At 42.1% G+C, this 15,271-nt stretch overlaps 1 protein-coding gene across 1 annotated transcript in view; it reads right to left on the bottom strand.

The window, feature by feature from the left end:
* LAMC2 (laminin subunit gamma 2) overlaps positions 1-15,271 on the bottom strand; it is a 55,970-nt gene that overhangs the window by 25,584 nt on the left and 15,115 nt on the right. Inside the window, exons 2-4 of the mRNA XM_077157199.1 lie at positions 12,037-12,225; positions 4,576-4,711; positions 1,998-2,096 (exon numbers count right to left, since the gene is read on the bottom strand). Of these exons, the coding sequence (XP_077013314.1) occupies positions 1,998-2,096; positions 4,576-4,711; positions 12,037-12,225 (424 nt within the window). The remainder of the gene's footprint in view (positions 1-1,997; positions 2,097-4,575; positions 4,712-12,036; positions 12,226-15,271) is intronic.

The raw sequence follows: 15,271 nt of genomic DNA, 5'->3' as shown, positions 1-15,271 counted from the left end.
TTCAATGGCAGAGTTCTCGCCTGCCATGCAGGAGACCCGGGTTCAATTCCTGGTCCATGCACTTCCCAAACAGCAAACGAACAAACAAACAAATTCAACAAATGATGCCGTGATAATGGGACACTCACGTGGAAGAATAATGAAATGTGGTGACACCGCCGTACAGCATATAAACAAACAAACAAAAGAAAATGGTAGACTGCTATTCTGTCTCTGCTTCAGCTCAAGCCTTTTAGGGCTTCTCTGATGCCCACAGCTGCCAGACAACTTCTAGTTGTCAGGGCCACAGAGAAGAGAGCAGGGAAGCTGCTGAGAACTCGTTTCTTCCTGTCCCACCCCAATCCCAGCAGATCTTCCCATAGATGAAATAAGGACAGTTTCAGTGTTCATTCATTCAGACACCTTACAAATACTCCCTCATTTACTTCTCACCACAACCCTGTGAGATAAGGGATTTTATTTCCAATTTCCCTGCGTGAGGAGATGGAGGTCAGTAGGGTCAAGAAATTTTCTTAAGGTCTTATTGCTGGTGAGTGGATGAGGCTAGATTCAAACTCAGGCACATCCTCTCCAAACAACGTGGAATTAACAACCAGGCCGTATGTCGAGGGTACGTTTGTACAAAAGCACAGAAAAGCAGGAATGCTGTGAACAGTAGATGAGAACAGTTCTAAATAAACAGCACTGTTTTTTTTCTCTACCAAGAGAGGGTTAAAAAATCACCATGGTTTCAATGAGAAAGGGGGGAGGTGGGGAAAACAAGGGCAGGGAAGGGAAAGCAAGGGAAGGGAAATCAGGCAAAACTACGTGTTAACATTCAGGGATACACTCAGGTAAAAGTTATAAAGAAAAGTAAAGAAGTGATTCATAAAAGTCAGAACAGTGGTTACTTCTAGGGAGGAGAGAGGGGACTATAACTGGGATAGAGCATTTTTATCAGAGTTCTACTTCTTAAATTAACATATCTTTTATATGGTTTTCTGAGTTACAGTTTGAAATTGAAAAAGGTTTTTTAAGTGGCTCCTCTTTCAACAGTTAAAATAATAAGTTATTTTCCCCCCTACTTTCACCTCAGCAGCAAAGAACCCCCTGAAAGCACAAGCTAGGAATGTCTCTGGTATTTCCTTTGCCCGGGTATAAGTGACTGGCAAGGTGCCAATGAACTACTTTCTTACTTTTAAGGAAGTAAGGAGGAAGCCATTAGCTCTAGAGGCAAACGTCATACTCCTCATCTCTCAACAATGTCAGGGGAGGGAAAGTTTTAAGTCAGAGCACCGGCTGCTCTTAAGAAAAGCCCTGAAAGGCAACTGAGGGTGACACTCTCCTCACCACCCCACCTGCCCCAAACACGCACTGAGGCCCGTTTAGCTCTGCCCTCGCCCCCAGGTGTGCGTGGAAGCGCCATCCCACCCGAGGCGGCTCCTTTTCTGTGCGTGGAGTTATATATGGCCATACGCCGTGCTAGTCCTTCTGACAAGGATTTTCCCAACAGGTTCAATTAGGCCCTTCCTTTCTGGGCCCGTCTCGGCCACGTGATCTCATTACTGCATGCCACCGTGCATCCAAGCACTTGGGATTCGGGACCAGCTGGCGAAGGGATCGCTGGGTCCCTGGACCTCTGCCACAGTGAAAACAGAGAAAAGGGGCCCAGAGCAGAATTCCAGAATCCAATGAGATTTGAGAGCTCAGTTGTATTGACTGACTGATTGATTGATTGATTGATTTAGCCACGGGCAGGCTCCAGGAATCCAATGCAGGTATCTGGCATGGCAGGCGAAAATTCTGCCACTGAGTCGCCGTTGCACTGCCCAGCTCAGTTGTATTTTAAAAAGTATGTATATATAGAGAGCCTAGTTATTGAGGACAGAGGGCAGGAAGTAGGTCTTCAACATTTATTAGCTATCCCTTCTCTCTAATTCTACCCAGAGGATTCATTCTATTGCTAATCGCCAAGGGTCTATCACTGCTAGGCCTCCAGGGCCAAGTGTCACACAGACCTGTCACAGCGTTCTCCGGTGACAGCAGGCTTGCAGACACAACGACCATTGTTACAGGGCCCTGAGACGCCCGCTGGGTCACAGTCACACCTGGGGTCTCTGGGAAAGAAGAAGAAAAAATTAGGGATGTGTTTCCAAATGCTTTGCAACCAAACACATAAGGATCATTTGCTCACCAGCAAATGTCACCAAGCTGAGGAAATGGTTCACCATTCATCGTTCATCAGGGAGGCCTCCCTAGCTATCTCTGTCCATCCTGACCGTTCACAAACTGTCAATACCAATGCTACTCAAAGTGTGGCCTGTGGCTCAGCTGGTCCAGGAGCTGAAGAAGTGGAGTTGGCACCAGGATGTTAACGAAACTCATCACTAAACTTTTTAGATCGGTATGGCTGACCATTTGGTTCAGTTGACATTAATAAAAAAAACTACCATTGGTTTCTCAGTTGTTTAATTTAGTGATATCTGCTTTCATCATGACTGATTCTATCTACCGGCTATTTTCATTTGTTTAGTTCTTTTTTCGGGAGTGCCTTTCTTGAGATACAATTCACCCACCATGCAATTCATTCATTTAAAGTATACTATTCAATGCTTTTTAGTATATTCACAGAGTTGTGCAACCATCACCACAATCAAATGTAGAACATTTTCATCACCTCCGAAAGAAACTTTGGACTCTTTAGCAGTCACTCCCCACTTTCTGCAAACCCCTACCCCAAATCTGGGCACCCACTAATCTACTTTCTGTCTCTGTAGATTTGCCTACTCTGGACATTTCAGATAAATGGGATCATGTAATTTCTGAGATTGGCTTTTTTCACTTTAGCATAATGTTTTCAAGGTTCATCCAATGAACTACGTTCCTTTTACCACCGAATAATATTTCACCGGATGGATATTCCATATTATTTTTATCCATTTATCAGTTGATGGGTGTTCATATTGTTTCCACTTTTTGGTTGCTGCTAATAATGCTGCTGTGAACATCTGCCATTTCCATTTCTCTTGGCTACATGCCTAGGAGTGGAATTGCTGGGTTAGGTTGCCTTTTTTGTGTATTTTTTTTTTTTTACAGGTAGCAAGACTTTCTCAATGAAGGAATGAGTACTTTCATTTAATACTGATTCATTTCCCTTTCCTACAACACTGGTCTCTGTCACTTTTTTTTTAAATAGCAAAATTCAACGCATTTATAAAAGGAGAAACAGGAACCATGGTGAGAAAACTTTTCTAGCATTCCCATCCAGTGGTCGCGATTTTTGAAAATTTTAAAGAACTGTATATTTTTAAAGCTTCAGTCTGTCACTTGTTGTGGCACATGATCATACATTTCTATATCGTGTGCCCAAGCTTGTTGTCTTTTCTGTACTGACCTGCTTCTCCATTGACTGTTCTATGGCGCTACCCAAATCCTGCCCAGCCACAGGCACCCTTTTCTCTTCCTTCCCTCTCACTTTCTTCATCCAATCGGGTATCAAGTCCTGTTAATTATGGCCAGGACTCCTTTCCCGAGCCTTACCTTTCACCTCCCACGGCCTCCTCATTGTCTTCACCCCTCTGCACTACTCATATGGACTATTAGCAAACATGCATCAGCATCCACTGGGACCTAAGCACTAGGGATACTTAGAGAAACAGTAAAGAGCTCTTGTTTTCTAAGGGAGTCTAGAGGCAGGGGCAGGTGTGTGAACAAACAGTGGCAATAAAGCATAGGACCAGCTGTGGGGGAGCTGGTATAGCATCAGTGTGCCTTATGCCACTCGAGACACTGGGAGTGCATCATGCTAAGACAACTTTCAAGCTTTCATTTATCCTCTCATTCAACTCTCATCCTCCATTCAGCAACATTTGCCGGGTGCCTGCTTTGTGATCAGCACCGTAACCATGGCTTTCCTTGGTGAAAAGCTATGACCATTACTTACTTCACAGCCTCAGCTCTCCAATCTACATTTTTAGCCTTATCTTGCTTTCTTCCCCTTTAAACAAACCAGACAACTGTCAACTTGTCCTAGACTTTGACTCAAGCCACTATCACAGCCAAGCCAGCTCTGCAACTCAGTGGGCTGGTTAAGTAATTTGTAATGTATACTCCATCTTCTTACAAAAAGAAACATGAAGAGGAAGAGCAGATGCTCCAAACTAAAGGGAACCAAGATTATGCAGAAAAGTTCTTTCACCTCCAAATTTATTTGGGTCAAAACAGGTTTCAAATTAGACTTTGAAGGATTCTTTACTTCCATCCTAATTCATGGAAAAGGAGGCAAGTATCGGTCAGGGTGAAGGGCATGGGTTCTACAGCCAAAACTCTGGGCTTGAATATTAGGTCCACACTCATTAGTGACATTAGGCAAATTCCTTAACATCTCCTGGCTTAAGTTTTCTACCTTTAAAATGAGTATATTAGTAATCCCAACTAATTAGGGCTATTGTGAGGATTAAACTAGATAATCCATACAAAGTACTTAAAAGAGTATTTGGCACACAGCAAATGCTCAGTAAAGGTAAGTCGTGGCTAATGTTCATCTAATTAGCGTTATTAGCATTATTTCAGCAGTAGATATGTGCAGATGCTTACACTCGTCTCTGGTCTTGGGTGCACCCAGCATCAGTGAGCGTGTGGAATCCTGGCAGACAGCGGTCACATCTGTCTCCTGTCACACCCGGCTTACAGCTGCACCGTCCAGAGTTGTCACATCGGGCACTAAGAGAACCTGGAAACCAACAAAGAGAAAAAGAAGAAAGGAAATATTTAATTGATACAGCATTAGGAAGCAACTGCCACTCTATGGAAGTTTAATAAAGACTAAGTAATGACCGTTACTCGCTTCCTTAAGTTATCATTTCACATTATCTGAGTATTCATCCTTCTACTAGGAAAGAAAAGAAATGAAATTGACTCATAAAAGTATTTTTATTTATATATCTCCTCTGATTTGACATTAAGTGGGGGTGGAGTGGGGAAGATCACTGCTTTTTAAAAGAAGTCTTTCAAATCTTGTAGATCTCAAGATGGAAAATTTGAGAATAAGCCCACTGGCCTCCTAAAGGAGAGTTTGTATCTGAAAATAAGCAACATTCTCTTTTTTCTCTGGCAGGCAAAAGCCATCTTTTAAGGTTCAATGCTTGTATGATGTGACTGTTTTTTAACAGATGAATTTCATTGCATCTTCAAAATCACAGCTAAGTCTGGCATCTTGTTTCCATTGCTGCAGAACGCTTAGGTCTCACTCATCAGCCTGCCGAACTGTTCCTTTTTCAGAGGCATAGACACCATCCCCGAATCTTCTTATATCACTGTTTTTAACTATTGTAGCTTGCTGAATCAAAGTGGCTGGATTTGATACAAATTCAACGTCATTTCCTTCAAGAATTAACTCAATGTTTTGGTCTTCAGAGTCTAACCATCCACACCTGGCCTCATCTGAACCCTGAGGCTGTATTTTTCACCCCAGAAATTTCAGATTGCAACCAGAAACCCATTCTTTCAAATAACATTGAGAAGTAGGTGAGCACACACAGTTGTCATCTTGTAATGGAAGCCAACTGTCACATTCTCAATCACGTTATGTACATGACTGAAGATAGCGCAAACTGCTGCCAGCTCCTCTTTATTTCCCCACCATTTGTCAACCCAAAGCCTCTTCTTTTCCTTCATAAGAAGACTGAGTTCTACGCTGATGTGATTGAAGTTCTTTCACAGGGTCCTCTGTGCATCCCTTCAGTGTGATGTCGACATTTTCTGGAATGTTGAGTCTGTTTGCTGAGAATGGTCTTCATTCTTGCAGTAGATGCAGCAAAGAGCTGGTGGTGACTTTTAAGAGCACCAAAAGGCCTCTTAATCAAAATTACCTCTACTGCCTAGGGTGCTAGAAAGTCTCATCCTTGTCCAGAAGGGCATGTACATTTGACCTGGTTTCACGTGCTGGAGTACTTGTCCTGTGATTAATTCCTTCACAGCCATGCTCTCAGCTGTGAATGGGTCCTCTCAGACTGTGTTGATGAAAGACATGAGGTGCTCAGGAGGATCCCATCCAGCCACCTCTCACCACCTCCACTTCTACCACCCCAGTGCAAGGCTCTCACTTTTCTCACCAAGACCCTACCTCTCGCTCTCCACCCTGCCTCCATCCCCACCTCTCTATGTAGAAGTCAGAGTGCTCCTTTTAAAATGTAACTCAAATCATATTACTCATCTGTTTAAGTCCTCTGGGGGTTCCCCACTGTAAGCAGAATAAAATCCAAACTCCCTATGTGGCCTGCAAGTCTTTTACTTCTCTTACTTCACCTCCTATTCCTCATTCACCAAGCCCCAGATATGTGGATCTCCTTCCAGTGCCCTGAATGGGCTCTACTGCTTCCCTCCTCAGGGCATCACCTTGCTGCTTCCTCAGCCTATAATGCTCTTCCTCCTGGTTGGCTTATCCTTGGCCCTTAGGCCCTCCTTAAATTTTACTTTCTGGAGAAATCTTTTTTGGCTCCTAAATCTAAATTGTCTGCCCCTCCCTTACCCCAGTACTTAGCCCTGCTTTACTTACGACTGTCTTAGCTAATGTTTGCTGTTGTACCCCAGTGACCAGGACAGAGAGGATGCCTAGAAATCTCTGTTGCATGAATGTCTGAAGGCCAAGGAAGAGAAAGGGGCAACTGTGGAAGGTGCTAGGAAGGAGCCAAAGATGAGGGAGACGGTGATCAGAAGTTCACTTCACCTCTTTGAGAATTAGAAAATAACCCAAATATTTCAAAGTTTGTGATAATTAAACTATCCATAATTTAGGATGCCAACAAAACACTAGCCAATTGCTCTATGTTGTTTTTAAAATCCATTATCCTACTAGGAACTTTTAATTCACTAGTAGATACAATTCACATCAATGAATGTATTGGTTTTGTGCATATAAAAGTCTTGTATGCCATGTGCTATGGAGACTGAACTATATCTTGTGGACAGTGGGGTGCTATCTGCTGGTCTAGGCAGGTGGTGACAAGTCAGACCTGCAGTTTAGAAAGACAGCTGTAATGCAAGGAGGCTCTCGTATCTCCCATGATATGAAGGCCTCTATCAGAGAAGTCTCCTTAAGAAGAGGAGGGAACTGCTGTGAGAGAGACATTGTGAGTGTGGGATTAACAGACTTCGGGATACGGATGATGAGGGATGGAGGTACTTGGATGATGCCCTGGTGCCATAGTGTGCAGCCAGATGGACTGGGCTGCTATTTACCAAAGCAGGGAAGACAAAAGGTGGAGCAGGATCTGAGGTCGAATCATCAGAGAAGAGAGTGAATTTAATTTCTAGCAAAGTGAATTCAAGTTTCTTTTGGCATACCAAGGTGGAAATACGCATCTGGGGATCAAGAAGGAGGTTGGGAGTGAAGCTCTAAGAGCCCTCAGCGCAGAGGCTAACTAGGAAAGGAAAGCAAGAGTGAGTTCACTGTGGAAGCAGACAGAGGGAGCTGGGAAAAGCGCTGCAGAGTGGAATGGAATTTCACTGATCGAAGAAAAGGGTGATTAGAAAGGAAAGAAATCTCAGGAAAGGGTCAAGCCAGTGAAGTCAAAGGATGAAAGTTCTGAGTAGGGTTTGGGGAGAAGGAGGGTGGGATAGTTTTCAGGGTGTAAGGCGACAGAGTATTTAAACAAGATAAGAATGAAGAGGAGCGATTGTGTTTGACGGTTAGAGGCTGCCATGATCTATGGAGTCACAGCACCCAGCAATGGGAAGGGAAAGTCCCCATTGAATTAGCTAATGATAACTAACATTAACCACAGGTGCAGTCTCACCTTAGTAAAATTTGATTGTTTTAACATAAATGCATACTGACTCAAGGACTCAAAATATTTTTTTATTCTATGTAATGGTAATTGTTTTCCACTTAAGAAAACTCTCCCTTCAGTAGTTTTTCAGAAATGAATCATTATTGTAAGATGGAGAAGACTGTACTTTGCTTTGGACCCAAATGGCCCCAAATGGTATTCTCTGGAACACTTCTGAGAGGTGATGACACTCATCCCGTGAAAATAAATATTCTATGTTCAAAAGAACTTGAGAAATAGTACACATTATATCTTTCAGAGATTTATAACACAAGAGTGCATTAATAGACATGCAGCTTCTTCAGCATTTTCAATTTTTTTATCAGTGTTTAACATTTTAATGCCAGTGTTTCTAAATATTACTTGACATAAGACACAATTTAGAAAGCATTGCTCTAGAAGAAGCTGGGGGACATGAAAAGAACCCGGGCTTTGAAGCGGAACAGAGCTCAATCCAAACACCAGCACGCTCACTTATTGGCTATGGGCCCTTGGTGTAAATCTTCCTCTTTATTTAAAAAAAAAAATGAGAATAACAACATATGCCTTGAAGAGCTGTTGTAAGACTTTGAGCTAAGATGTATAAAGTGCCTAAACCAGTGTCTCACACAGTAGGTGCTCAAAAAATGTAACTGCAGTACCAAGAGCCCATTCAGGTCTTGCAAAGTTGACGTGGAAAGATTTACAGACTCTGACTGTGAAGGTGACTAATTTATTTCATGTTCCAAAGGCACCAAAATATTTACAGCACTAGGTTTTCAGTGTCTCGCTAGAATAAAACGCACCCATCCTTATTCCTCCACTATGAGCAACTTTTAAGGGATTGTGAGATTGAAGAAGAGCTTCCCATTTCAAGTTATGTCCCAGTAAGCACTTTCAGTGCTTATATAGATAGATTCTACAGGCACCTGAGGACTCAGGAAGGTATTCTAAAAGGATTAATATTTAAAATTTAAACCAAGAGAGTTTACTTTCTTTTGAGATTCCTTTTAATACACACACATGCACACACTCACATTTATAGACCTGTTTTCAGTAATAACTCAAATAATCTGCAATCAGGGTTGTAGATATGAAAAATGAAATGAAGAGAATAAGTCCAATTATCACTATATCCTCTCAGATGTCAAAGACTTAGATGTTTGTGTGAGGAAAAACTGCACACATACACACTAACCTTCAAATCACAAATGGCCATAGGAATTTAAATAGGTGACCATGCGAGTTGAAGGTATAACTCGGTCCTCTTTCTGAGCCCACAAAGTCATTACCCAACAATAAGCCTCGTTGCAATAGTTATGAGAAACTGACATGGATTTTAATATCCGTGACCACGTTGGGGCTTGTCAGGGCTGCTGGTTTCATCTCCACCCGTGGAGAGAGAGCATTTTTGTAAGACACCGTCTTTTGCATTTGAAAGGAAATATACAACAAAGTTCTTGCTCAAGTTATTATTTTAAAATGAAAAATATCTCCCAGGTATACAAGGAGATTGAGAAATCATAGAAGGAATTTAATTTACGGCACTGGTTTAGTGATTTGTGCAGCTAATTTGTAGTCAGAGACAGCATGATACAGTGGAAATAATCTCTGCCACTAAATTGGCTTGGCCTGGGCAGGTCAAATCCTCAAGCTTCAATTTCTTCATCTCTGCAATGTGGCGGGGATGTTAGTGCATACAGGTTGTTATGAGAATTGAAAAAATACATAATATATGTCTATACTTTCCCAGAATGACATATATAGCATTATCCAGAAAAGTACTTGGTATTATCCAGATCTTAAGATATAATAGCCCCAGAGTTTTTCCTGGACACCTAACTATCTGCCTTTGGGGACAAAAGGACACTGTTTTGATTTATTATTATTTTTTTATTTCTTATTGAAGGAACTGTTCTCTGTTAGAAGAACTATATAACAAGCTATCTCTGACAACCACTGGCTTCATGACATTGGCCATTCATTAACTTTTCTAGACCTCAGTTTCCCAACAGCTAAAAAAATAACCACTGCCAACTTGAAGATGTCATGGGATAACATATTAAACTAGTAAAGATGCTTAAACTCTTTGCTGGGGTTGTCAAATATTTTTAGTTTTAGACCAAATATATGGCCTCTACAAGGCTTCTTTCTAAGCTGACATGTAATTTAAAAAGACCAGTGTTGCCGAAGTTTGGGACCCTGACCTCTACCCTGATAAGAAAAATAGGGTTTTCCTTATTAGGACAGAGTTGTCCGTCACATGCTTACCGCACGTCCTTTCATCCTCACAATGATCCTGGGGCATAAATAGAACGAACCCCCTTTCACAGGTGAGGAAACTGCAGCAGCAAGCTGTTAAGGAGCATGGCAGAGTGACCCAGCATTACTGGTAGTGCCAAGATCTGAACCTAGACCGTCTGGGTCCAAAACCCACACTTTCTGCCAATATACTCTGCATCTTTGATGTCAGCAAACCTGGTCTTGAACCCCTGCTCTGTCGCTTAGCACTGCAGTCTTGTCTGGGCTAAGCCTCTGATACCTCATTTGTAAAATGGAAATATTACTAGCGCCCTCCTCTTAAGGTTGTTTGTGAAGATTAAATTAATCGCTGGGTGAAATGCAGCTACAAAAGTGCCTGGCACAAGGCAAACATGTAATGCATGTTAACTATTATACAAAATACAAATTATTGGGCTACACAGCTTCCTACTGGGCTGTACAAGCTTGATCTGGGATAGCCATCCCTATATAAAAAGAGAGCCAGGCTCATTGTTGCTGGGTGAGCAATGGACTACACAGTGAAAAAGAAGAGACGGGATGGTAAATCCTTTAGTACCGTCTCTCTTTGTTAGGCAGCTGGTTCTTTGTCTACTCTGAGACCAATAACCTTGTCTTCAGGCCAGGCTTCCCCACTGAGCCAATTAGATTTCTAATTACATTCTCCCTAGTCATTTGGCTTAGATGACACGACTCCAGTGACTCACAGCAAAGCCTTATAACCTAAGGTGATAAAAGCTCTTTGGAGAGGTTAAATGCCCATTAAAGTGGAATAACTTTTCTTTTAATTCTTCTTTGTGAATTTCTTTGATTCATAGGTAAACCCAAAAGAGCCTGTATGCTGACTCTATGACACAAAGACAAACAAATTTGAGTCAAGCCATAAAGCAACAGCAAACTAAGTGAATCTGGGAGAGACTGCTGGCATATGGGTCTATATCACCCCAATTATCTATAGGGTTCCCCAGCATATTCAACAAGCAATTCATGGCTGGACAAAAATGTTTCTATTTTTAGATTCTTCGGCAGCCACTATAAATTGAGTCTACAGAACTACATGAGTCATTGCCAGGCAATAAGTCTATATACTCGTTAGGTGGGTTCGTTTTTGTTTTTTTTTTTTTTATCATATTTTACTATCAAGCACTTTCTAGCAAAGAGGAGAAACAAATAATGTCAAGTAAGATAGTAGATAAGGTAGCTTTAAAAAACCTTGACTTATTTACAGTACTACCTTACTCTTCTTATATTTACTAGCATCCTAACTACTCTCCATGAGGAATACAGAAGTATGTGTGCATCTGTGTGTACTTCCTATCATTCTATGAATTTAGCACTGGGCAGGATACTTTTACAAAAACAAATACAAAACAAACCAAAAAAACCCACCTCTTCCTTCTATGAACCAGGCACTCTGCTAGGTGCTTTCTATTTATTTTACTTTAATTTTATTTTGTCTTGTTAACAACCCCATAAAAGACTCTAATCTGCAAATTGTACTTTTTTCTCTTCTACCAGTACTACTCTATATCACTAACACCTTGCATAACATCAGAAGCAGATCCTTCTAATTCTTTATTTTTCAAGGGTTGGTCAAAGGCATTGTTATGGATACAAAGAATTCTCACTGGAAGAGTGCAAGTTTCCTTTGTCGGTCAAAGACTGTCAACTGTCCACAAAAGTAATGATCTGGCTCTTAATAATAGAATTCAAGCCAGTGTGCCCCAAAGACACCAGCCGGTTCCACCAACCCACATGAGAAATGACCACCAGAAACAAAAAAAAAACGTTTCCTTTCAGACTGGAATTGTGAAAAAAAAAAAAAAAAGGCCAGCGTTTAGGAGATTCCCAATTGTTCCAGACATTTCCCTCTTGGTTGGCTTGCATGGGTATCCCTCCCTCCCTCTCCCTCTCTCTTCCCCATCCGTGATTCACACACGCCCCTTTCTTTCCCCTTTCCCCCACTTACCTCTGGAGTTACAGTTGCAGGGCAAACAGCGGTCTCGTTCTCGCTGCCGGTAAAACCCTTCTTTGCACCTCTCGCAGTGAGTGCCGTCAGTGTTGTCACTGCAGTTGAGGCAGCGGAATCCATTTCCTGTCTGTCTGTGAAGTTCGTGTTCAAAGATGCACTGCCTGGACTTCCCACTGCAATCACAGACTGAGGAAGAGGGAAAAAGGACATCATCAGTGCTATGGGCTGAACTGTGTTCCCAAAAATTATGTTCAAATCCCAAACCCCAGTCTCGTGAATGTGATCCTATTTGGAAATAGGATCTTTACGGATGCTATTACTCAGCATGAGGCCAAACTGGATTAAGGTGGGCCCTTAACCCAAGTTGACTGGGATTCTTATAAGCAGAGGAAACGTGGACACAGTCAATAAGAGAGAGAGAGAGACGGCCATGTGACAGAGGCAGAGATGCAGTGATGCCGCCCCAAGCCAAGGCACGCATAGACTGTCAGGTGCCTTCCAGAAGCTGGGGAGAGGCAGTGAATGGATTCTCCCCTTTAAGAGGAAGTATGGCCCGCCGACACTTTGATTTTGGACATCTAGCCTCAGAACTGTGAGACAATACATTTTTGTTGTCTGAGCCAAGTAGTCTGCAATGCTTTGTTACAGTAGCCCTGCAACAGAGAAAGCCACAGATTACAAGCAAACCACCAGAAACTAAAGAGGCATGGACCAGATTCTTCCCTATGGACTTCTGAAGCATGACCCTGATGACACCTTGATTTTGGACTTTTGGTCCCCACAGACATAAGCTGGTAAATTTCTGTTGTTTTTAAGCCATCCAGTTTGTAGCACTTTGTTGTGGCAGCCCTACTAAATTAAGACAATCAGGAAGAAGCAACTCAGGAACTCTCTCAGGTGTTTTATTATTAATATAAACTAAGCATGGAGTGTTACACGTGAATTTAAATTACTCTATGGAGTAGGTAAGGGAATGAAGTGGGCCTCCTGGGGACTGTGATGGACAGGAGAGCCCTGGCTCTGCCTAAGGGAAGCAGCCATTACACAGTGCTGATGTGGTGTTGCCTAGGAGAACATGAGTCCAGGGTTGCCAGATTATCCAGCTCCTCAAGAGAAACCAAAAATCATAAATTACATATTTTTATGTGAAAGTCCCTGATTTAACTATTGGCAAGGAATTTATTTTGAAGACACGTGTGATCCAATAGAACAAGCGTGTGGTTTGGGGAAGGCCTGAGGGCCACGAGCTTTTGGATGCTGGCAGCAAAGTCTAACAGCTGATAGTGTCTTCTGACCAAGATACACAGCACCCACTCCTTGGTCGTGATCAAGGCTGAGGAGAGGACATGTCTATCTGGATGGGTATCTCCTCCTCCCCTCACTGCACCTTGGGTGTCCTGTCCGAAACCATCTTTGGTGAGCCATCTTCCCACATGAAGAATGAACTTTCTCAAGTGTTGGGGGAAGTTCACCCTGCAGATTCCATTGACTTGTGAACTTACTAACATCCCCAGGTGGGAACTAAACATTCAATGAGGTAAAGCAGAAATACTGAGCATAGTAGCTGGTACATGGTAGTCAGTCAAGAAATGTTTCACTCAGGAATTAGAAGGGAGAGATGATGGCTTTGAGGTTGCAGGAATTGGCTTGAACCCCAGCTCTGCTATTTCCTTGGGTAAACAATTCACTTCAACTCTCTATACCTTTTTCTTCTTCTATAAATGTAGATGGCAATACCCACCTCCCAGGCTTGTTGAGGGGAATCCACTGAGAAGAGAATATCAAGTGCCTTTGCATATGCTATTTCATCCGTCACTCACCTGAGTATTGCTTTAGATTAGAAAATTGCAGCTCAGAAACTTGACCCATGGGAGAATTGAGATTTGAACAACTGTGTGTCTGATTCCAAAGCCCTCTCTCTTCCCACTATGCACTCCATTTCCACCGGCCATGCAGCCTCAATGAGAGCCTGTGCCTGGAAGTGCCCAGGACCATGACTTATGCAGATCCCTGACAACAAAGCAAACAAATGTGCCAACATGTGCAGAGGCTGCTCTGAGTCAGACCATGTGTCAGGCTCCGAAGACACAAAGGTGTCTAAGAAAATCTGATGAGCTTCCTAAATGACTTCCTTACAATAGCTCCTAAAACCTATGCTCCTGCTACTTTAGATGCCACCTAATCGAGGGAGAGCCAGCTAGCATTTATTTGAAACCTACTGTTTCTAGTACTTCAAATTCATCAGCTCAGTTAATTCTCAGAAACAATCCTTTAATGTAGGTTTTATTACTGCTATTTAACAGAGGAACAAACTAATGCTTAGTGAGGGTATATGCCTAAAGTCACACAGCTAAAACAGCAAAGATTGAATTTGCTCCCAGGGATACATGACTCCAAAGGTTCTCAAGAATCTGCCTTACCACTCCACTGCATGCAGGAGTGCTTCCTATAAATTCCTAATAGAGGGCCATCCACCCTCTTGTTGAATCCTTTCCTATCTAATAAGATGCTCGTCCTTCCTTTGCATTGATTGTTACAAATTATATTTATGGAGCTTTAAATCTGCCTCCTGCCCTGTATTTTTCACCACATATTACTGCTCTTGCCTGGAAAACAACACACACACACACACACACACACACACACACACAGAACCTACACTGTTCTTCATTCATGTGTTTTCATATCAGACACTTACTTCAGACATTGTTTTATAAGAGACTATGTTAGTCCACTCTTTGAATATTTGAAAATAGCTACAGCATCTCTCCCCTAAATATTTTCTCTTGATTAAACTGAATTCCCTCAACTTTCAATTCTTTCAGCGATTACCCATGACATGATTTCTAGATTCCTCTTGAATATTCTACTGGGAACAAACTCTAACTTCCAAGATCCCTCTGGAACCGACCAGAGTTCATTACAACACTTCATGAATGGTTTGAACAACTCTGCTTACAATAGGACTAGATATTAAAATTCCACGGAGGTAGCCGAATTTTTCACTAAACTTCAGCATATTTAGTTTGTAGTCAATTCAAACTCCCAGGGCTTTTGCACAGAACTCGTAACCAAGTAAATCTTTCCCAGTAAATACTTGCGTAATTGATTTTTTGGATCTTGAATAGATGCGTCACACAGCTATCATGTGCCATGAAATTTCTACAGAGTGCAGCATTACACACGTCTGAGAGCTAAATTCACCAGCTGGCAATCCTTGTGAGGTTAATCA

This window comes from Tamandua tetradactyla, chromosome 4 (genome assembly GCF_023851605.1).
Source record: "Tamandua tetradactyla isolate mTamTet1 chromosome 4, mTamTet1.pri, whole genome shotgun sequence".
NCBI classification, from domain to species: domain Eukaryota; kingdom Metazoa; phylum Chordata; class Mammalia; order Pilosa; family Myrmecophagidae; genus Tamandua; species Tamandua tetradactyla.
Note: the sequence above shows the minus strand (reverse complement) of the source record. Positions and strands in the feature narration are given on the sequence as shown.